At 28.7% G+C, this 24,972-nt stretch overlaps 3 protein-coding genes across 5 annotated transcripts; 2 read left to right on the top strand and 1 right to left on the bottom strand.

Annotated features, from left to right (window-relative positions):
• Positions 1 to 638: 638 nt before the first annotated feature.
• LOC123302591 (cilia- and flagella-associated protein 45-like) lies at positions 639 to 6,415 on the bottom strand. Its single transcript, XM_044885627.1, has 5 exons — positions 6,320 to 6,415; positions 5,648 to 5,843; positions 3,105 to 3,386; positions 1,821 to 2,767; positions 639 to 699 (listed from the first exon to the last, which is right to left on the bottom strand). Exons 1-5 carry the CDS (start codon positions 6,388 to 6,390, stop codon positions 639 to 641), a joined length of 1,557 nt encoding a protein of 518 aa, XP_044741562.1. The 5' UTR covers positions 6,391 to 6,415.
• A 3,059-nt stretch (positions 6,416 to 9,474) lies between these two features.
• On the top strand, positions 9,475 to 13,972 carry LOC123302670 (protein DEK). Its single transcript, XM_044885717.1, has 8 exons — positions 9,475 to 9,625; positions 9,896 to 10,201; positions 10,284 to 10,514; positions 10,581 to 10,800; positions 12,320 to 12,468; positions 12,530 to 13,039; positions 13,124 to 13,276; positions 13,785 to 13,972. The coding sequence occupies exons 1-8, from the start codon at positions 9,584 to 9,586 to the stop codon at positions 13,797 to 13,799; spliced, it is 1,626 nt and encodes a 541-aa protein (XP_044741652.1). The 5' UTR covers positions 9,475 to 9,583; the 3' UTR covers positions 13,800 to 13,972.
• A 5,424-nt stretch (positions 13,973 to 19,396) lies between these two features.
• On the top strand, positions 19,397 to 24,195 carry LOC123303924 (longitudinals lacking protein-like). 3 transcript variants are annotated; one of them, XM_044886318.1, is made up of 3 exons: positions 19,397 to 19,518; positions 19,894 to 20,313; positions 23,111 to 24,195. In XM_044886318.1, exon 2 carries the CDS (start codon positions 19,909 to 19,911, stop codon positions 20,287 to 20,289), a length of 381 nt encoding a protein of 126 aa, XP_044742253.1. In that variant the 5' UTR covers positions 19,397 to 19,518; positions 19,894 to 19,908; the 3' UTR covers positions 20,290 to 20,313; positions 23,111 to 24,195. The 3 variants fall into 3 exon arrangements, with proteins under 3 accessions (XP_044742253.1, XP_044742255.1, XP_044742254.1); XM_044886320.1 differs by having other exon boundaries at positions 19,404 to 19,535; positions 19,895 to 20,313; XM_044886319.1 differs by lacking the exon at positions 19,397 to 19,518 and adding an exon at positions 19,727 to 19,756 and having other exon boundaries at positions 19,895 to 20,313.
• Positions 24,196 to 24,972: the final 777 nt, after the last annotated feature.

Raw genomic sequence — 24,972 nt, forward strand, 5'->3', positions numbered from 1 at the left:
ATAAAAGTTATTTTTATACTGCCTAAAAAATGAATAAATGGGTTAAATTAATTAAAAATAGGATGCTAATTACCCTATTTATTGTTAATTTTGCTTAAAATGTACAAAAAATGTTGTTAATCGCAAAATTTGAGCTTATGGTGTCCATTTTAAAGAACCTTGAATTTAAACTATGAATGCGTCCATTCTCTGATCCACAGGTTAGCCATGCCTTCATTGGGATCGAGTTAGCAAAGACCTGCGTGTTTATGGCCCTTAAGTTCGTCCTATGATATCCGTGAATTTATTTATTGACGCAAAAACATTTTATAGAGAAATGAGGTACGTATTTTCGTTAATTAAAAAAAAAAAAAAAAAAAAAAACGATTAATTTTTTAACATCTCCGCCAACGGATTCGTAATCTACGTAAAAAAACGCTTTAATTAGGTTTTTTCCTGGCGTTATAGGATCATTTTTAAGAAAAGTCGCTAAAGTGCAAATTTACCAATGTATCTTCATGGAAAATCATTTTGGATTCATAATCTAAATATAAAAGCGGAGGGCCAATTGTAGGAAATATCAATAAATAATTATTTGACAAAAATATTTTTATTTAAAATAAATAAGCCAATATTACATAATATAATCATAAATTTGGTTATATTTTCAATTGACGTTCGATATCCTTAACTAGATTTTCAGGAACAAAATTGACTTCCCTAAAAAAATAGATTACCTATATTAAAATCGAATAAATATTGTCGATTATTATTGGGACTGACTACTTTGCTAGGATATAACTAGAGATATGGTATTATCTCTATTATTTGTAATGAGGTAAATAGGTAAATAACAATAAATTTGAATAAGGGAAGTTGCGCATATTGTGACAGTACTTACTACTTTCATTAATAAATAAACACGACTTGCAGGTAAACTAATGCAAACTAAATAATGTCAGATTCAAATCCAATACCACCCGCCACGGATAAACTTGACTATAAAAATACGGACGTAAATTCATTCAAAACTGGTTAATAAATAAATTTAAAATTATGGTGTATCTGTTATAATGATTTTTCATTGGTATATTATTGATCAAAAATAACTTTGAAAATAAAAATTCGATATCAGTGCCTATAATTTGAAATTCCAGGCACGGATAGCTTGTATACATGTATATCCGTGGATATACGGGGGTCCCAGGGGTTGGCCACGCTTTTAATGGAGGTCGAGTTAGCACGAGTCTGTGGGTTTTTTGACCCTTATGTTTACACTGTGTTGGCGTCCACTCTGTGATCCACGAAGTAATATAAGGGACGGATATTCGTGGTCGGCGACAATAGCAGTCCCGAATTCAAATATGCTTCGTAATTAGCCCTTATTTTTTCAATTAAATTTTCATAAACTTGTGTATTTATTTTCTTTTATTGTAAACACGAAGTGCAATCGACCTTATCAGAAAAATGAATTAGTGAAAAAACGGTGATTTCGAGCATAAAATAACTTATAGTTGCTTTAAAAAATCACGTAAGTAGTCAAAAAAGAGTTTATCTTAATCAAATTATGAAAATTTCGTAATAAAATTAACTTAATTCCAAAATTTGCTAGGTCAGTTATTTCTTTCATATAAATAGGCAGTAACAAGAAGTCGTATAGCCATGATAAGTTAATCGTTAGCATCGTTATTAATTTGGCGGCGGTTTAAAAAGGATTGGAGAGTGCTCTTTTCAGAAAAAAAGGCGTTTTATTTTCTGGTGACAAAGATAGAAGATATTTATAATTAAAAATTCGACTTTGAATTCGTTCTAAAGACTCTGGAATAGAAAGTAATACATACCTCAATGTATTAACTTTATCTTTAATATAATTTTTAAGCTGTTGTTCTTTCTTTTCTTGTTCAATCTTTTGAGCCATACCATCTTCAAAGTTATGTCTCTTTTCTTCAATACGCTCCTTTTCTTTTTGATTGATTTGTCGTAATAAATCTTTTCGATAGTTTTGATTCGCTTCATCACGTTTTTGTTTTGCTTGCAATTCTCTTGCTTGCCATTGCTTATTTACATTTATGTTTTTAAAATGTTCAATTTTATCACGTTCCATGTCCAATGCTTGCATCCTTTTCAAATCCATTATTTGATTATTACGATCGGCTTTTAATTTTTCAGCATTTTCAACTCGTTTCCTAGCTGCTTCTTTTTCATTTGCTCTCCATTTACGTTCTACTTCTTCTTGTATACGAAGTGCACGCATTTCATCGCCAGTTTCTTGTAGATTTAATGCACGTTCTTGTATTTCATACAACCGATCACGAGCTTTGTTTTTGGTTTCCCGTATTAATCGTTGCTCTTCCGCAACAGCTGCCTCTCGTTCAGCTTTTTTACGTAAAAATTCTCGAATGCGTAAATCTTCAATTCTCTCTTCTTCTTTTTTAATCAAATGATATTCGTTTACTTTTTTATTGATTTGATTCGTCTCTTCATGTGTACGCCGTGCTTCTTCTAATTTCTTTTTGTGTTTTTCATCGGCTTCACGTTGCATTTGTAATAATATACGATTTTGCATGCGTGCTTCCTCTTCCTTTCGTTCCATTTCAAATAATTGTTGTACTTCATGCTCTTTAATTTGTTGTAGAACACCTTGTACATATTGCGTTTGTTTTAATCTTTCTTGCTCACGTTGTTTCATTTCGGCTTCATGTTGTTCAGCAATTTGCTGTTCTTGGATTTCTTGTAAACGTTTTTCTTCATTTATAATTTCTTGTTTTATTAACTCCTTTTCAGCAATCTGTAGTTTATTTTATGCAATCAAATTAATGAAACAATTAAATTGAATCTAAATTTGAAAATTTCAGAGTATATACGATCATAATTTACCTTATTTTCTAAAAATAAAAATAATACAAATGTTATAAATTTTGGTGGCGTCATGTCACTGTATCTGTTTGGTTAAAAACCAATAAAAAAAACCTTAGCTGAGAAACATGAGCTTATTCCTACATAATTATCTTGAATTAAGGAAGAGAATTGTGTTATATGGAGTCAAAGGGATTCACATAAATAGGGGATGCACATTAATCCAATTAAAATAAATAGCATCTAATAATAAACATAGAAATAATTACTTGAGCATCTCGTATAGCTTGGCATTTTGTTGCTAAAATCAAACTATTTGCCAGTTGTACTTCCAACTCATTTTCACGCTGTAATTCGACAGCTCGTTTTAATAGATGCGTTGTTCGTTTATGTTCTGCTAATTCAATTTCATTTAGATGTTTACCAGTTTTCTTAGCATGGCTGATATTTGTTCGTAACATTTCTTTTCGCATTTCACACTCTCTTGACAATTTTGCACGTTGTTCTGTAGCTGCGTCTAACATTGCCATTCGATCTTTTGTTGTTAATACCTATATAAATATTTTCAATATCGAAAAATAATAAACTTTAAAATTTAAAAATGTTCTTTGGATTATTGAGGATTTTTACGACCTAAAAACATAAAAAATCCAGCTCATTTGACGTTTAGTTGAATATTTTTGATATTTGAATCGCTTGGGAAAAAAACACTTCTAAATTTTTGCCGATATCTCCAAAATAATTCACCCAATCGTGCAATGGACCTGAATTTTAATTTTTTATTTGAAAAATAATCATTTTCTAGAGTATATTTTGATCCAATTAAAAATAAAAAAAATTCGTGCCCTTTGACGATTGGAGGTGTAATTTCTAAGACGTCGTCTAAAATCGTTTTCGAAGGGCTATGTATCCCGGAGCAATTTCAGTCGATATCTCAGAAACTTATTTTCAATCGCAAAATGAACCAGATTTTCTTGTTTTTTTCAGGTGCGCCAATGCCTCAGTGTCAGTAGGCTACGAAGCAAACCAAAAAGTAAACTTACTTCTAGTCCTAGCAACATTATTTTATATACATAGTAACCCCCATTAGAAGTTTCTGGAGAACCAGACATAATAGAAATCTGAAAATTGGTATTCCACCATAACTGCTTGGGATATATCAGCCTAAAATATTTTCAGATTTGTGACACTTCCGGTAATACCGAAAGTTGATCCTAAAATCGTTATTTTATATGGAATGCCCTATTTATTCTTACATATAACTCGCTTAAGTCAATAATTATGAGTATCGATTAAAACGAAAAAAAATTTTTTGGTTTTTAATTTTTTATTCCGCCAAAAAAAATGCAATCGTTATGTAATTTGGTACAATTGAGTCTATTTGAATTCCTATTAGCCTGGTATTTTTTTGTTTTTTCTGAGTTAAGTAGTTTTTAAGAAATTAGTAAAAAATACTTCTTTTTAAAGTCGCTCAAAAATACAAATATATTACTGTATGCAAAAAATATTCTTAAAATTGCAAAAAACTGAAAAATTATATAATAATCAAATTTCATATCCATTCCCATTTCGTAATTTTTTATGCAATAAAATTACATATTTGAAGTAATATTGTGTAGAAGTCGCCTCATATACGTATTGTGCAGTTGCCTCTACACAAAATTACCTCTGCCTCTACACAATATTACATCAAATGTGTAATGTTTATTGCATAAAAAATTACAAAATGGGAATGGATATGAAATTTGATTATTATATAATTTTTCAGTTTTTTGAAATTTTAAGAATGTTTTTTGCATACAGTAATATATTTGTATTAATTTGTATGAATTTTTATGTCTTTACGAAGTAAATGACCGTCGCAGAAATGCTATCGTTAAAAAAAACCTTTTTAAGCGACTTTAAAAAGAAGTCTTTTTTACCAATTTCTCAGAAACAACTTAGAAAAAAAAAAAAAATTTAATGTTGGGAACTTTTTTTGATAGGATGAATATTTAAGTCGCAAACCGTAAAAAACCGTTTGCCACCCCTTTAAACCGCCACTCCTCTTCACCGGCAAACATTTATTTATCATTCTTTACCCAACATTTGTAATCCCTTTTTTAAATAATTAAACAAATTATAAAAAAAAAAACAATTTCGATTCCTTGGAAACAAAAAGTACCAAACATTGAAAAGTTTTTTTAATCGAATAAACCACGTAAGTGCCTAAAAAACTTCAGATAAGTATGTAAGAAGATATGTTGTATGAACAACAGGTTGTTTATCGAATATGTTGTAACTAGCTGTGAACTACCCGCTTTGCTGGGCAACATTCCCACTTTCGCCCCTCCCCCCATATTCCATATCCTTTTCTAGGTTACTATCTATCACCTAACTAAATTTCATCAAAATCCGATCAGCCGTTTAGGCATGATAGAGCAAAACTCCCAGCAAAAACCATAAAAAAATCACTAACTCAATTCAGTTTTCTGCCTACTTCCTACCCCCTAAGTACGATGGCGTGATTATTTATAGCCTATGACCATTTCTAGGTTATCATTTATCACCATACCAAATTTCATCAAAATCCGTTCAGCCGTTTAGGCGTGAAAGAGTAACAGAAAGACAGAGTTACTTTCGCATTTATAATATTAGTATGGAAATATGGATTAAAACGCTAGATGGAGTGTATCTTTTAGCTGGAAAATTGTTGATCAAAAGATGCTTATAAAAAGTTCTTATTGCATTATATTGCCCCCCCCTCTCTCCAAAAAGTTTCTGGTTCTGCGATAGCAAAGAGTAATTATTGCATAATGATAATTTATCTTACATGACTCGCTTCTATTAATCGATTCATTTCGCTTGCTGGTAATATTTCCGGTAAATCAACTGGTTTACGATCTGGTACAATAACTTCACGTATTGAATCATTTGTAACAATTTTCACAACAGTTTTTCCTTCGGTTACTTTATCCGGTTCTCTATGTATATTTTTTCCACTTAAATTTTGGTCGCATTCTGTTGGCCTACGGTTAATAAAACAAATTTGATATTAATGAATAATTAGACATTATTGACATGGCGAAGGGAAAATTGGATGATTCTTTTTACCTGCCTTTAATAAAGATTTTCTTAATACTAAACTTGGAGTCTTTAATTGTGACTTGAATATTGAATTTATGAAAAAAATCATTTTTATATTTTTGTGTTTTGACGATTTTTTTTGTCTGTCGAACCTATATAAGGGTACTCTTACATATAAAAAGAAAAGTCATTGATAACGAAACCCGGACATATTCAACCCAAAAGGGTTGAATAATCGTTTTTAACTTTTGCATCCACTATAGTTTAAACAGTTTAAATAATGGCCGAAACACGAAAACTCGATAAAAAAAATTAATTTTTTACTAGGTACTAAACTGACCATTATCAACTCTCCCAATAGCAAGTAAAATGAATCATAGAATTTTCGCTTCATTAGAGCCCAATCTATTATCTATACCTATGTAACGTATAAACGCCAGGAACAATTGGTTTTCGTCTTGTTTGAATTTTTGGAACAGAACTTTTCATTTTTTAGGTAATAAATATCACTCGTAGAACATAAAAGAATATAATAATAAATTGAATAAATATAAACATGTAGGTATATTGATAAAACAAATATTGGGATTACTCATTTATGTGTCTTAGCAACCAATCTTATGCTTTTATTTGACAAATTACCCGTTATTTATAAACAGCAAAGAGTATATTATTATTATATCGTGTAAAATAAATGTTTATGAATTTATAAATTAGATAATACAAGATAGAAAAATGCGATTAACTTTATTCTAGAAATGAGGTAGAATCTTATTTTTTTACTAAAAATTTAGTTGATAATTGTCAAACTTTTACTTCTATTCAGAGCTATATGCTGACATTTTTTTGGGATTTGGGCTTTTGGGCTTTTTTTGGCGCCAAAACAGTGGAATGGTTACAGGGGTAGGAGGTTTTTTTTTGGACAAATACATATTTGTTTTGATTTCCCCTTTCACCTATTGTAGCTTATCGGTATACAGGCTCACAGAATGTTCGATTTACATCTAGGCATACAAATACCACGAGTATGACAGAGTACATGCGTTAGGCAATGCATCTAAGTAAGAGGTATTGTAGGTGTTATATGAAATTGCAAAAGTTACTTGTATCGTGGATTATCTGTAATAAGTTAATCTATTCAACTAAGAAACTCCCACTCTCCAAGCGTCTTACAACTATCTCAACGCATATCGAAGCTTCAACACATGTATATAATACCTCTCACTTAGATGCATTGCTTAACGCATGTATTCTGTCATACTCGTGATATTTATATGCCTAGCGATGTAAATCGAACATTCTGTATATCAATAAAACACCTTATTCCCACTCGAAAACTCTACGCCTCTTCTTACTACGCCACTGGGCCAAAAATTTTGTATGGAAAAAATTTTTGTATTCACGTTTATTCGTTAAAAAAACAATCTTTGGTGATAAATCGAAATACTCTACTACCAAATTTGAATATAGAACTTTGGGGTGGTACCGATCAGACAAACTTTCATCTAAATCGGAGTAATATTTCATGTAGAAGTAGATATATGTCACAAAAAATCGTGCACGACCACAACGACGAGAAATTTTTCGATCTATATTTACATATAGTAGATATAGGGATTCGATGTATTATTTTTCGCTCGTTAATTCGACTATGAATCTTCGATAGTTTCTCGGTTCAATAATATTAAGATCAAAGTGGAGGTCAGAAATTCTAAAAGGTTTATCTGGAAAATAAATTGGGAAAAAGATTTATTGTGAAGAAAATGTAGCAGAGATTTCTCAGAAAATAAAAAACATTACCTACAGAAAATTCGAATGAGAGCATATTTCCATTAAATTTGTGTAGGCTTTAGATGCTTTAATTAAATAATTAATCATATTTCTATAAGAATCAAATTATAGATTTTTGTTATGATTTTGTTTTGAAAAAGAAGTGCAACGAAAAGGTAGAATATTTAAATTTTAAATTAAAAAATTTATCATTACTTGTCTATAAAAGTGACTGTAAGGTGAATAATAAAATCGAAAAAATTATTATTTTTAGTAAGGAAATTAAATGATTTTTAGTAAAATTTTATTGGAAATAATGGCAACATGTAAATATCTATGAATTTAAAATATGTGTGTAAGTATTGGTTATTAATTTTTAAATTAACTTTTGTAGTAGATAAGTAGGCGTCATTTCATTGGATGTACAGTAAAATTCGTTTCAAACGACTCCTTTTTTATACGAACAGAAATCTGGCTTTAGAAATTTTACATGCTTCATGACAGGGTCGAGTAGGAAAGTGCTCCTAAAATCCTGAAAAGCTTTGGATAGCAGTTACAACAAGGCGTCAATATGCTTGACGATAAACTAATAAAAAAATATTTATAATAATTCATTAGCTTTAATCTTATTTTTTATTGATCGTTAAGCGAATCGACGCGTTTCTTAAGGGTAATTCACACACAAAGCGATGGGCCGTGAGGAGCAACACACGATTTGTAACTAAACTGTATGAATTTATTATTACGGAACTATCCATTGAACACCATGAAATTATGATTGAATCATAGGTTTTTCAATCTCTAATGATACTTTCATACAAGCAAGTGGCCTTGATGAATATTTTCGAGTTTTTAGGGGGTGTATCTGCCCTCCTGACTCTTGGTGACTTCCTTGGTTAAGTTTAAGGTCGGTTGGTTAAAAATTTGCTACCGTTAAAGCAATGACGAATTTATTACTGTTATTCAAATATTTCATAAAACTCGATAAATAAAGATATAATTTACCGCCAAAATAAAATTTTTTCCCCTATTTTCCGAAAATAAAGCGTGTACAAATTAATGGGATATGCTGACCAATTCAAAAAAAATGTTAGCTGTTGGTGAATAAGTCGCGTCACCAATGTCACCATTGTAAATTGTGCTGGCCATCGTGATCGCATGGAGTTATGAGCGAACCAAACTCATTGATGTGTCATGGTAAGCGAATTTCACTATACATATTCCAATCTTTACTCTTTAAGGAGATGATATTTTGATCGCGAGTCTATATCGTAACATCTTTATTAATTAATCTTTTATACAATATTCTCAATAGTTGGGTAGTTAATTGCGTTTTAAGAAAATTTTTATTCGCTTAGAAATGAGAAATTCTATTTAATGTAAACCTAATTAATAAAGTATTGATTTTTGAACTTCGCAGTTATTCATCTCTCTCATTTAAAATTTTTGGTTGATTCTGCCACTAGATATTCAAAATTTTTTCACTACCATAATTAAATTTTTGGTGTATAATTTTTGTTACTTAATAATGTAATGAAATAAGTATAAGTAATAATTAAGCGTCTTTTTAAGAATATAATCAATATTATTTGGTCTTTGAATGTAAAGGGTTTTAATAATATAATAATGATTTTTTCAAAAGGCATAAATAAAAGACATATCAAATTATTGTAAATTTAATATAAAAAAAATAGTATGATAAGAAAATTGAAATAATTAAAAATGCATAATCGTATCGTAATCGTAATTATGCAATATCCGTAATTCAGGTTCACGTAAAAAAGATGCAAAGCATCGTAATCGTAAAACGTATCAACAAAAACACAGATATTATTCAAGGTTGGTAATTGTTTGTAAAAAAAATTGTTGTTGTCTGATTGGCTACCTGAAGTAAACGCGATATTCAGTAAAAATGTCTAGTGATACAGACAACAAAAAAAGTACGCCAAAAGATGTAAGTATTTTATTAAATTTAGATAGAAATTAATAGTTGCTTTTAAATGTACTAATTAGTTTTATTAAATACAATATTATTATTATACATTTTCGAACTTGAAATATTTGACATAGTTGTTCAAACAACATGGCCGAATTTGTATGTGTATTGTACGCTGGAAAAACGCGGGAAATTTAGTACTAATTATATGAAAATTATTATTTTATTTTTTGAAAAATTGTTTATTGTAAATTTTTTTGCCAAATAATTAATTTCTTTAAACTTTAGGGTGAAAATGAAAAATCAGAAATTTTAGATAAGTCTGATTCTAATTCAAAGGATGCTGATGCTAAGAATAGTGTGAAAGAGGATGAGAAGGAGAAAGCTAAAATTCATACCGCAATCGTCGATGAAAGTGATCCGTTAAAAGACGATGTAGATGATGATAAAGATGATGATGGTAAAGATCCTTTATCAAATTCAGAGGATGAAAATAATGACGCTAGCGTCGAGGATCCGGGTTCGGGAGACGAAAAATTTGACACTAGCGAAGAGAAAAACAGTCTAGAATCTGATGAAGAAAATAATTCAAAAGTAATTTAAATTTATAATTAGTATTATTATTTTTAATTATTGTTTAATAATATATTATCGTATTATTAATTAATTATTCTAGTCGCCCAATCCTGGAGAAGGGAACGGAACACCATTAAATGAAATATCAAAAATTGATGCAGCAATTTCTCGTTTTAAAGTGGATGACTTGAAACCTTTATATAAAATTTTATTCAACAACGTTGGAAAAGCAACAGTCATTAAACGTGATATTAGAAAATTCTGTGGGTTTGATTTTGCAAAAGATTCAAATGCATATAAAAAGAAACTTGCGGCTGTTGAAAAAATTGAGGTATTTTTTTTTAAAACCTGTTGATCAAATGGACCGATGAGTAATTTGCATTATTTATTTTTTAAGGCGAAACAGTTAAAAACTGTTTGTGACGTTTTGGATTTGGAGAAAAAAGGCAGTAATAAAGAAATTGCAGCCCGTATTTGTGAATTTTTGGTTGAACCTCTTGAATCAGAAAAATCTGAAAAGGAGGAAAAAACTGAAAAGACAGAGAAATCCGAAAAAAATTCTGCATCGGGTACTGGAAGACCGCGAAGATCTGCAGCAGTTAAAGCTAAGAATCGAGGTAGTCATATTGAGAATATATTCTAGAAAAAAGGCAGTAATTAGTATAAGAATTTAGTTAAATAATACAATCTATAAAGTCTCTATCCCTGTTTCACCCGGTTTATGTCAGGCGACGTACAATTTCCCTTAACATGAGGATAATATATTTTATCATATTATCTCTTAGGAGCTGATATTTAAGTGTAAAAACTCTTCAGGTTTTGATGTAATTTAAGGCTGTGGAGGAAATGTGATAATTTACGTTTTCAATAGCGTTCACTTGATTTTAAAAATTATAAAAAATGCATTGTTTTTATACCTTAAAAATATTGATGATATGAACAACAAGTGAAAACAAACAATTGACTGAGTTAATTGTTGAAATACCATGTATAGGCAGTGTTGATAACTCTGTCACATTTCACATACATACATATCTGACATATTTAATTGATATTCTCATATAATGCGCAAGTGTTGATGCGCAATTGTTTTTTTTGACGTCACGTAAATAACAAAAGATATTCACTTTGATATTCCTATATTAATACATACTATAAAATTTGCACCTAATTAACGCCCTCGTGGGTAAACAGTGATGTTTACAAAAAAATGTTTCAAACAAAAGTTTTTTATTTTTTTATAAGCAACATTTTTTACATTAAAACTTTTGTTCTATCTCTAACGGTTTACAAGATGGGTCCTACGGACCCAAGACCCAATTGACCTATGATGCTCATTTACAAACTTGACCTGACTTTTTACGTCCTGAGTACGCTGTAAAAATTTCAAATCGATATCTTTTTTCGTTTTTGAGTTATCGTGTCCACAGACGGACGGACGGACGGACAACCGGAAATGAATTAATTAGGTGATTCTATGAACACCTATACCAAAATTTTGTTCGTGGCATCAATATTTTTAAGCGTTACAAACTTGGGACGAAACTTAATATACTATGTATATTTCATATATACATGGTATAAAAATTTAGTATAGTTGTTCCTAAATTTAGTAAATCATCACTGTTTACTCACACATTAGATACAAATTTTATAGTATGTATTAATATGGGATTATCAGTTTGTATGTCAGGTATTTCAACAATTAACTCAGCCAATTGTTTGTTTCACTTTTTTTTTATAACTTTCTTAAAAATTGATCGGTAAGGTACCATATTTTTGTTTTATCTATCTATTTTTACCCAAATTTTTGTTTTATATAAAAATATGTTTCATTAACTACAACATATGATTATATAAAACAAAAATTTTGTAAAAATTAATCGGTAAGGTACCTAAATTTTTGTTTTATGTAATAATATGTTTCGTTAAACATACTATAAATTCGGATCATTATCTACTGATTAATATTCTCCTATTACTGGCTTGTCACTCTCCTTAAGTAGAACTTCCCAACGTAAATAATTTATAATACCCAAACGTATTTAGAATACCAAAAAGTATAATTTAGAAAAAAAAAGTTATCTTCACAGAATTGTTTTTACTTTTAATTGTAAATAAAAATTTTTACATTAGGATATTCATCACATGAAGATTATTCGGAAGAAGAATTAACAACAAGCAGAAGGCCACAGCGTGCACGAAAAGGAAAACGTGTCAACTTAAAAGACGAAAGTTCGAGCAATGAGTCAGACGATGACAAGGGATCAGTTTATAGTGCAAATGTAATAATTCTTGATAACAATATTAATTTTTTGTAATAATATTAATTTTGAATGTTTTTAGGAAGATGATGAATCCGAAGAAGAATTGCCGCGACCACGAGGTGGCCGAGGAGGTGGTGGTGGTGGTGGACGAAAAACCAAAGCACCACCTGCTAAATCACGAAGACCACCACCATCCAAAAAACATTCAGATTCTGAAGATGATGTTGATGAAAGTGAGGAAGAAGAAGATGAAGAAGACAGTGATTTTTCAGACGAACCTAAATCAAAGAAGGCGAAGCCAAATAATAAATCGCCAGCAAATAATAAGAGTAAAGTAACACCAAAAAAACCTGCACCAAAACCAGCAGCAGCTAAAAATTCTGTAAAAACACCTGCAAAGAAAGCAGCACCTGAACCAGCAAACGATTCTGCAAATGCGCGTGGTGGTCGTGGCCGCCGAGCTGCAGCTACTGCAGCTGTAGCAAAAGTGCGAGAAGCATCTTCCGATGAAGAAGAAAATGAAAAAGAAAAAGCCAGCAGCAGTGAAGATGAACCACTTGTTAAGAAATCAAAATCACAACCACCCACCGTAAGTTCTCACATACTGTTAATAATGATAAATACCTACGTATGATAAATCTTTATTATAAGCTTTTTCTTTTAAATTTTACAGGATGACGAAATCAAATTATACGTGAAAGAGATTTTAGATGGTGCTAATTTGGAAGAAATCACAATGAAAACCGTCTGCAAACAAGTTTATGCGCATTATCCAGATTTTGATTTGGCTCACAAAAAAGATTTTATAAAAACAACAGTTAAATCGGTAAGCTAAATAAATTCTAAGGTAGAGTACTTTATATAAATCAAAATCTCCTCATACTTGATACTTTTAATAATTTTTGTTACTTAAAATACATTATACCACTTAATAATATATGAGGGCGAGGCTGTAAACTTCAATGGAAAACGCACATTACTTATTTTCATTTGAATAAATAGAAAGAAAAAACAAAATTACACAGAAGCCGGAACTGATGTTTAATTGATGCTTCAAATATTTGACTCTAGTATCAATTACTATAAGTTTGACATTACTTCACTCCCAAATTGCGACTTTTAAAAACGCATCTTAAAACTTCGCCAGTTACAAAAGTATTTCTTTTAATTTTAAATTGGTCAACAAATTGAAAAATTTTATTTATGTTGTAAAATAAAAATGTTATTGAAGTCTTTTGTTAGTTTTTCGTTTAAAAGAATTACGGCTAATATCTATCTATATCTGATTACTTCTAATTATTCTGAAGATTAATCAAAATTTTTTTTTGTTACAGTTAATTTCTACGTGAAGTGTTTTTTTAAGTTCAAAATCAATTAATTAAAAAAGAAAAATTGAATGAAGGTAAAATTCGAAAAATACTTTTTTTAGAATTAGGAAAGTTAGGTATAAGATACTTATTTTACTACCGAAAAGTTAGACACAAAAATAAAAAAATAAAATGTACAAAAAAATAAAATGTATTTGGAAACGAGGAAAAACAAAACATCAAATTTTTTTTTTAGATCAGATTATGTAATTACGTTGAATGTTTATTTATATTTTTTAATGTATAAAATTTGTTTATAATATTATTTTTATTGATTGATACCTTTAAAAAAAATAATTCAAAGTCAAATCATATACTTTTTACCAATTTTTCGCAAGTGTGCATAAATATTAAACATAATTTAAAAAATAATTGTATATCGATATTTCTATATTTCATATAAGTTGTATCTGAATGTTGGTTGTTTCACATTTCAAAGTCTAAAATCGATTTTTATATTTTTATGATGTGTTAAAATTAATTTATTCACGGACACTCTCTTTTAACAAATAAACTGCAAACTGTAATACATCTTTTGACTGATTGAAGTACGGTCAAGTAATAACTAATTAACAGTATCTTCGTGGAGTACAAGACGAATTCATAAACATTCATTAATTAAATTATCAGTCTTGATCAGATGTTATTGTGTTGAATAATAATAAATTAATTCATTGCTTGATGAAAACAACGCACATGAAAACGCCAAACTAATTGAAATTTTTTATTTGATTGTAATAGATTTACTCAAATATATTCGATTTCAAGGGTGAGTTATGAATTCCGGTCCAAGTACTTGGATGTTATCGCTCAAACTCTTTGTGCCTACTTGTACCACTAGCGCTTAAGGAACAATTTTTAAGGATTGCAGGGAAAAGGTTTATTGTTAGGGATATTAAGTTATTCAACACTCATTCATTCTTCCTTTCATAAAATTATATCGATAATCTACACAATTTTAAATCTATTGCTCTTTAATAAACTTTTACACTTGTAAATAGTAATTTATCGAATGGCAATTGACAAAAATGAATGGATACAACTTAGCTTTTTTAAAAATTAAATTAAGATTTTTAATTGTTTAACACAAAATCTTATTCAACCAATTTTGTTTGCAAGATTAATGTTTTGTAGATGTGACAATAAAGTTGTTCTGGCTGTTTATGAAAGTTATTGATGTATTTCTTTTTTCTTTTGGAGTTTTAAAACTAGTTTTGTTAACCCAACACAATCATGAAGGCGCAATCCATTTTGCGACGATTGTTAAGGATGTTAAGAAGAAAATTTAAGTGACAAGTTGTAAAAAATTTTAGCGAATATAATTTTTCTTAAATTCTGGCACAGTTAGAGTTAATAGATTTTTTTTTAAGTTTCTGAATTCAACAAATTTCTGTTGCTATTCTCGATAGGTTGTTGTACTTTGCATTAAATGCCTTGATAATCAGAAATGTTTGTATTTTAAAAAATGTTAAGATATTATGGAAATCTTCTAATTAATCAAAAAAGTGTGAAACAAAATAATTAGCAAAATTCTTAAAAATAAAGTTTAGAACTAAATTATTAAAAAAATATATTTTTTCTTAACAGCCTTAATATGTATTTTACATACATGTTAAACGACATTCTAGAAATAAATTGTACATTTTTAGATAGATTCGGCTTTTATTGATATCTTAAGCTATTAGACAAAGTTTCTCATCGGAATGCGTAATATGTTTCTAGATAGATACTTATCAAATCAAATATCTAAATAGGGTATATATCTAAAGCAAAATTTAGGATGAGCTCTTTACAAAGAGTTCAAGAAACAGATTTTTTATATATACTTTGAAATTAAGATACTTCGACAATATGACCATCATACAATTGATAGGTATCTAAATACAATAAAATTATTCGTAAAATCGCTATAATTTATGTAATATAAAAATGAATTATAAAATATAAAAAAAAAGGTGGATAAGGGATAATTCTGGCTTAGCAATGATCAAGAAAATAAAATATGCTGAGTTTAAGCTATACTTTGATATTTATTTATTCTTTAATTATGAAGGTTTTTTTAAAAATATGACTGCAAGTTAATATAATTGAACCACAGAAAAATCTATTTTGATTGTTCTGAAAAAATAATGTGCTTAATGGTTTTGATTTTGAACGTTTTACTTTAAGCGCACAAATTATGTTTTTAGTGTGTTGAAGCTGAGAGGGCTGACAAAGCGCGCTAGAATTTGATTTCATACATTTACAACACATACAAGTTACGCAATCCAAGATGAACGCCAATAATTGCGCTTATAAGCGTAAGCACCTCACTTTAAGCGGTGTAAACAAACAAAACAGCCAATGTGAGAAGTGAAAAATCAATTAAAAATAAATTTCAATAAAATAGGTTTTCTCATATGATATAAACTTAACAGTAATATTTTTAAAACTAACTTACTTTCTAAAGTTTTTATACTTGAAGAATAAGTAACACTGGCGAAAAAACCAACCGACTTTGCTTTAGATAAAATAAAATTAGTAAAATTTTATGAAATTAAATTAAAACTTAAAAAGTTCAACTTATATGAAATGAAATTTACAAAATTAAAAAATAAAATATTTGTTTTTAACTTTTTATACACAAATTTTAAAATTAACTAAAAAAATGATATATCAATATATATATATATATAAATGGATATAGTAAGAACGATTTTTATTTGAATGTGAAATTGTAATTTTTGTTTTGTTTAGAATATAAGTTTTGGATTGAGTAATTTTGATTCAAGTATTGATTAATTTAAATCAAATCATAAATACACTTGGATTACGAACCTTATAAATGTTCGCGGTTGAGCAGTCATAACTTAAATCGCGATTTTAGTTATTTTAAACATTTCAGTTTGTTTTGTTTTCAAATAAATTACGGAATTCATTTCATTTCTTTTATATTTGGAATTTTACTGAATAAAATACATTATGCAATTCAATGCAAGTTTTTGTCTTGGATTTTAGTAATGTTAAAAAATGATCAATATTGCAATAATTTTTTTACGCTAAAAAGGAGAGAGGACACAAAGTAACGAAAACAAATTATAAATCAAGTGAATATATAGCAGTCCTTCCACTCAGACGTTTGATAAATATATCTCACCTCGCTGTACCTTAAAAAATCGTCGTATATTACACGAATAGTCTCAAAATACAGACGTTTACAGATTAGTTTTCAAGTATTTAAAAAGCGGACGACTAAGAAATACTTTGACGAATTGAATTAAATCAATTTCTTGAATCGGAAATGCTCAATCCAACACAAATTTAGAAATATACTTAGGAAGTGTGTAATTGATTCATAAAATATATGATTTATTAATTAAAAAAAGTAATTATAATTCAAATTACAAATTGCTGCCTATATTTACAATTGTTCTATTCTTAACAAATAAAACAAAAACAGGAATTCAACAACGGTGTTTATTCTTCATAATATATTCAGGAGTAATTTGTGTTTTGTTAATTGATTCAAATGATTGAATATTTACGTCACAATTAATATATATTACGATTTACATTTTAAATAAAGTTTTAAACTACAATCAATTTTCAATTCTTTTTTTTTTTTCATGTATTATTTTTGTACAAGTTGTCTTAATTAATAAAATATTCTCAAGTAGCTATTTTATTCGTTTTAAGTTGATTATTTTTCTTTGTTTGCCATATTGTCAAATTTTTGGTGACCTCATCCTAATCCTTAATTTTTCATGTGCTATATTTATATTTTAAAAATTTCAAAATCTATTAAACGTGTGCTGGATGAAATGGAGATTGAATTCTGAAAGTTTTTTTTCTAAAATTGCCATTCCAACTTATTAAATCACTAGCAGCTACCCTTTCGCTTCGCTGGACAATTTCAACTACAAAAACAAAGGCTACTGCGTTATAGCCTTCACTCCCTTCCCTCACTTATGCTCCCTCTTGTTCTCAATTTCATAGATTTTAAATTTTTTTAAATAAAATGCAGCTCATGTTACTCGCTGATAATATAGCTTTATATTGGTGGTTATATCAATTTTCTGCTTTAGTAATTTCATAAGCAATCATAAGTGAATCTTATTTATTGTGCATACATTAGGGCTGATTGACCAGCCTTGTTCTAACATTTAACCGACTGATTGCAAATGTTATTTATATGAAATACACAATCTCAATCTAAATTTATATTTTCAACTTGAATAAATTCATTTAATTACCACGGAAATCATAAACGTTTTGATAACATATATCTGGCCTCTGTTCTACCGTTCGCTTGACTGACCACAGTTTCTATGTGTACACAACTACTATAACCAATCCTCAAATGATCAGCTTTAGTAACTTTTGCTCAAAACATTTTTCCGTAAACTTGATAAATTTGACAAAAATCGAATGCAGACAAAATTTCAATAACTTTTTGTATTTCGAGTATTCAAAATGACTATATTCAGCTACTTCATTATTTCTGTAAAAAACGATATCATATGAACATGAAAAATTTTTTCATCTTAAGTTCTAAGTATACGACACTGCGTGGAATTTGTTTTTATATATATGAAGGGAAAATAATTTTAGTCCCAAGTTTGTAACGCTTAGAAATATTGATGATACTACGAACAAAATTTTGGTACAGGTGTTCATAAAATCACCTAATTTAATATTAATTTCCGGTTGTCTGTCCGTGAACAAGATAATTTAAAGCAAAAAGCATCTTGTAAACCGTTAGAGATAGAAAAAAGTTTAAATGAAAAAAATATTCCTTTTAAAAAAATTAAAAACTTTTGTTTGAAATATTTTTTCGTACATTTTATTGTGTACTCGGGAGGGCGCAATTAAGACAAAACTGGTGTCCTTGTTTTCCAAAACTATAAAAGATAGGGAGTTGAAAACTTACAGGTAGCTTCAACTACAGTATTTTTGTGAAAGATTTTCGAAAGGCCGACATATGTTGTATTGGTTTTTTAAACTCTTCTAATTTATTAAAAATAATGCAAGCAAAATTTTAAAAGAGTTCTAATTTCTTTTTGTTTTTAACAATGAAAAATTAAATTTGCAATAAACTGGAAAGGCAGGTGTTAAGCAAAATCGGTAAAGGCTTGTATTCAATACAAGCTTTTAATTTTTTTACATTTTTTTGAGAAAATTAACTTATAAAAAGTTTTTGAAGAATACATAGAAAGAATAGATTTATCAGTTTTAATAATGTTTTAAATTATAAATATTCAAAAACTCAATTTCGAATCCTATTTAAACAAAATTTCAAAACAATTGTGTTTTTCCATGATAAAATAACAGTTTAAACCGGCTTCTTTTAAGAAATATGTAAATGAAATACATTTTTATTTTATATTCTGAGTGGGGTTATTGAACTAAAAAAATTTCGTACATTTATAATAATCGCGCAATAGAATGAGAAATATTGAAAAAATGATTAAAAACAAGTCAATGATAATTGGTCGAAAATAGACGCAACGAAACATTAATTAAAATATGCATTTATAATTAATTTGCATAAAGTAAATTAAAAACATTTAAAAAAATAATTATTTATTAATTTTAAAAACAAATAATTATCATAAATCTTATAAATTGGTTAAATATTTGTTGCCTAATCTAAGAAAAAAATCTACAAGAAAATATACTTCCATTTTTTATTATTTGACACGAATTCCACTCTACATCAAACCAGCAAACGGTAAAAAAGTAATTGACAATTCGATCATAAGCCATGTTTATCAATTTATAAGAACATTAACATTCTGAGAATTGAATTTATTTTAAATCAATTTTAAAATTCGAATTAAATTTAATTATTTATTGATAAATATTTATTAGTTATTAAGTTGAAATTTTTTCATTAATATTTAATTGAAATAAGCATTTAAATAACATTCCAAACAAAATATTTTTTTGTATTTACAAGGGTATGTTTTGATTGCAAAAAAAAATTTATTTTATTTTTTCTTTTTAATAATTAAGTAATTGGGTAAATGTATACAATTAAAATTTTAATAATTTTTATTTAATATTCTTAACCTAACAAAGGATAAAATTGTTTTTAGACTGAAAACTAGAAATGGCTGATCAACAACAATTTTTCCTAAAATGGAACGATTTTCAAAGTAATATGGTTTCATCCTTTAAACATCTACGTGATGAAAAATCATTTACTGACGTAACATTAGCATGCGAGGGTCAAACATGCAAAGCTCATAAGATGGTATTGTCAGCGTGTAGTCCATATTTTAAAAGTTTATTAGAAGAAAATCCATCAAAGCATCCAATAATTATATTGAAAGATGTATCATTTCAACATTTACAAGCGATACTGGAATTTATGTATGCAGGTGAAGTGAATGTATCCCAAGAACAATTACCAGCGTTCTTAAAGACAGCAGATCGTTTGAAAATAAAAGGATTAGCTGAAGCTCCACAAGCGATAAAACGTGAAGGATAGATTATTAATTAATTCGTCATATTGGTTAGTATGTATTTTATTTATATTTTATTATTGTAATGATTCTCTTTTCAAGAAACTCGTAATTTTCTTTGTAAAAATATGGTTTTAATTAGTTTTTACCTATAAATTCATTCCTACGTTGAAAAAATTAACTATGAAATTCAAGTGGAAATTCGTAGTTAATTTTTTATGGTACTGCTATTCGCACCATCCATGGTTTAGATCCAAGTATGTAATTGCAGCCACGGATAAAGTTAAAAACAATTAATGTTGAAATATCCGTCACCATGTGTAAGAAACTAGCAAAATAATGTAAAAACAAATGTATCTCATTTTAGCAAGGTGCTTAAAATGTTTCAATATCCGTCTTCTATACTCAAAATATGATTATATGTCAAGCAATATATGAAAACTCAGGGCCGGATTAACCTTCAACGGGGCCCTAGGCAACCATCAATTTTGGGGCCCTTTTTTCTCGTCCGTCCCCTTCTTTTTTCGATTAAAAAATACAAACTTATATCTTTCATAAAAATTTTATTGTCACAATATAATAATATCAATAAAATTACTATCTACATTTTAAACATGTCGTTTTCTACATTTGTTTTCGGCAAATTCATCAATTATATCATCAATATCGATTTTGTTCAATAAATCTGACTCAATGCAAAGTATACCTAACATCTCGAGTCGCTCTTGTCGCGTTGTAGCTCTTTCAGCAGCTTTGATTCTTTTTGATTGCGAGAAGGATCGTTCGGCAGAACAATTTGTGATCATTAATGTTAAAAAAAAATCCGAAGAGCTATTTCTGTGTTAGGAAATACATCGGCTAATTGATCTTCCATTAGAATCTTATAGAAATGACAATGAGTTTTTCGTGCATCAGTGTATCTAGAGTTCACGTAACTTTGGAATTGTTTCATTTCAATGAAAAATTTGTCCAAATCTCTAGAATAAAAACGAACTAAGTTATTTATAGCTTCGTGGAGGTCTCCATCACTTAGAGAAAAGTTGATGAGAAATGCAAATCTCTCTGAAACTTCCATATACATTTTCGCACGTCGTTTGATTTCAAAAATAAAAACAACCAGTGTACATTTTGAGATAATTATTTTTTATTATTCAATATACTCTTCTTTCACTTCGATACACTTCTTTGCACGCTCATACAATTTGTCAAATGAGTCGGAAATGTCCTTTGTAGGAACCTTGTCTAGTTCGTCGGTCGTCGCCTTTTGAATGCGGTCAATTGAGTTGTATTTATTTGAGTAAAATTTATTTTCAGTTCTGATTATAAATTTTTTCACTCTTTAGAATTTTATGTCTGTAAGAAAATTTTAGAAGTCTTTTTCATTTTTCGGGGGCCCCAGGCAACTGCCTATTCTGCCTACTTGTTAATCCGACCCTGTGTAAACTCAATAAAAATTACTGAACTCAAGTAACTTAATCTAATACTATCAAAACAGGCCAAACAAGTCCAACCAATAATTAGTTCATTTCGTGTTACTTCAAAAATTGTCTCACAATTCCATCGCGAGCATTAAAAAACAAATTGAAGCAAATTCCAAACAAGCTCTACTTCATGTTCATTTCAGCAAAGTTTTTACACTAATTTTAGCCAACCGATTCTTTAAATTATCCGAATTTCAAATGCCAAGTGTTAAAAATTAAAACATCTAGGGCAGTAAAATGTGTATTATTAGATCACATTAAGTACAAATCAGGAGATAAAAAATGACTTGGGCCTCGAAGCTTGTATTTAAATCACATACAGTGTCCGATCTAAGGGGGAAGGCACCCGACCAAATACCCAGCGTGGCAAAATTGAGACAGCGATTCCACGGAGTCCTCAGTTTTTTTTCTTGGAGAGAAAAATCTTATTGAAATTATCATGGATAGTTTATGTTTCTAAGGTTTTCTTTAAAAAAAAGCTACTTTTACAACTTAAAATCCTTAGACAGACCGACGTATTTTAAATTGGTGTTATGTCTTATAATTTTTTAATGCTGTCTCCTAAGATAATTATAAGACAGCCAAGCCGAAAAAAAGAAGAAAAAATACCTAAATAGGAAAGAAGAAACCAACTATTTTATTATGTATAAATTTTAAATTGAGAACACACAAAAATTATCCCGGATTTTTTTCCGATTTTACATTTCGGAACTGGTAGCCCTTTTCGTTCTATTTATGTTTGACGGAGATTCTCCACAAACGGTGATGTAAGTAATTACTTACAGTAGTTTGTATATACATACTAATTTGGGAGAATACCCTTTTATCCTACATTCCTACAATACGACATTTGAGGGGAATCCCTAAAATATCATATACCGGAAACCAAAAATCTGACATAGTCTTGCGAATGCCTCTTATTTTTCACTCGGAGCTTACAAACATGGATATTTACATACTCTCATTAACTAATAGAAAATAAGTTGGGCGTATTTAGCAGTTTTGAAATTTTTAATTTTCCTGTTTAATGGAGCTATGTTCATTTTTGATAGTTCTTTCTTAATTTTATTAATAATAATTTTGATCCTGTGGAGAATGCAATTTGAACTGATTCCTTAGTTCGAAATAGGGTCTCCTATACGGATGAAAGTATTCAACTTAGCATGCATCTAGTTTTCATATATATGCCTGTTCATAATTTCTTATTAAAAAGTTAATCCATTATAATGGATACTTATATCTAAAAAAAAATATTAAGGGATTTTAAAGAAAAGGGCAGGATATGGAACCATACTAGCTTAAAAAATTTATATATTTTTTATATTATGAATCATATATTAAAATTGATTATTATTTTGCATTTCAGTTGTAAAATGAAAAGCTCCGTATAGCTGACTTCATACAAACGTGACCTCAAATCATAAAATTTCTTTTTGTAACTTTACCTCTAATGGTTGTCAGTATTAAGTAAACAATTTTTTTTTAAGATTTTTATTTGAATATATTTTTCTCAATTCAACATTTTTGTTTGTATCATATCAGTGTTACTTATCCTACGAAATACAGTAAAAAATGCGAACAATTTTATTTATTTAGTAGAAGAATATTGGCTTTTATGCATTGTGAAATCGATACATTATGATACATATTTAATCAGAAACAAAAATTAAACGTCAACGCATCCATAGACTAGAAAAGTTTGAGTTCATCATTAAAGATGGAAATATTTCCGGTCCAAAGTATATATTGGAAATGGAGCTATAATTGAACCAATATAAACATCAAGTATTCTGACTCATCTTGTCTGCTAATCCTTTCCTTTGTCTGTGACCCTTCTCACTTAGCAATACGATTATTCAAGAGGATTGGCCGATTAAGAAAGTAACAGCTCCTGGAATTCGGAGTCAGTATCAATTCTGGGATACGATCTGGTGTTATTTATATGTTAGGTTGGTATATTTTTTATACTCTTGGAAAGATCCCCAACGAGACTAACTGCTATTCAAGGAATACTTGTAGAGTTCTTTCCGAATGAGATTTTTATCATAAAACTAAGGAATAACTTGGTGCGTTGATTTACCCACCCGCTGGGGTGGGTATACTGGCATTGTTAACAACTGATAGTGATATATGTCAGGATACGGGATTATTCTGTTTTTCTTTAAGTTAGAATCAGTGACATCCAAACTTTGTTGTAATTAAAATAGATTTGTTCGAATCGGAAGTATTTCTTATCTCCCAACCATGATGACTTTAGCCACTCCAGCGAAAACAAACTCTAAAGTGGTGTAAGTATACGTAACTTATCTATTATCTACATCATGAGGCGCACTTAAGTGTTCAACTTTCGACATTATAGAATTAATCATGTGTAATAATTGAAGCCTTACGAGACGAATTGCTATATTTTTTACTGTATTTTGAAATATCAATAACATTCTTTTGTAAAATAGTTTTGTTCTAATATTCTTTTTATAATTAATGTAATGAATACAATTTAATTATTATATTTATAAACAAAATATACTTTTAGTTTAAATCGAACAAATTATGGAAATTCAATTACAATAGTAATTATTTTAGTTGTCGATTGAGAAAACAATATAAATCCAAAATTGTTTGGTATCAAATATTTTCATCATTTTAACCATATTTTAATAAACTAACAAAAAACAATACAATTTATTTAACATGTAAAATAAAATTCAGAAGGGAAACTTAGAGTTAATGTTATACAATTAACAATATAATGTTATGAAGTTGACACTTTCCTACCACAAACATATTACAATAAAGTTTGACTTACGGTATGTGCAATCTTGTGAAATTCTTAAGGAAATCGACACAAAAACTATTTTTATCTATTCAATTAAAAAAAATGGATGGTAAAAATAAAACATTGAAAATATAATACCTGGATTTATATTGTTTTAAATGGCCGACTCTAATCGTAAATAGTATAAAATTATGATATATTTCTTCAATGGTGTTACAAAAGTTGTTTTAGAATTATTATAATCTGGATTATTGTACTAAGTATTGTAGAAGTACTTTGATTTATTAGAATGATGGAATCGAAGTTAAATTAACAAAATTAATGATTACCTTGAATGTTGTAGCTTTAGATGCAGCAATCGAGCTCCACAACTGTCTTTGAAACTGTATATCTTTAAAAAAATCCAATATTCCATATTAGTACTCAAATATTTCTAAATAGACTTTTGAAAA

This window comes from Chrysoperla carnea, chromosome 1 (assembly GCF_905475395.1).
Source record: "Chrysoperla carnea chromosome 1, inChrCarn1.1, whole genome shotgun sequence".
NCBI lineage: Eukaryota > Metazoa > Arthropoda > Insecta > Neuroptera > Chrysopidae > Chrysoperla > Chrysoperla carnea.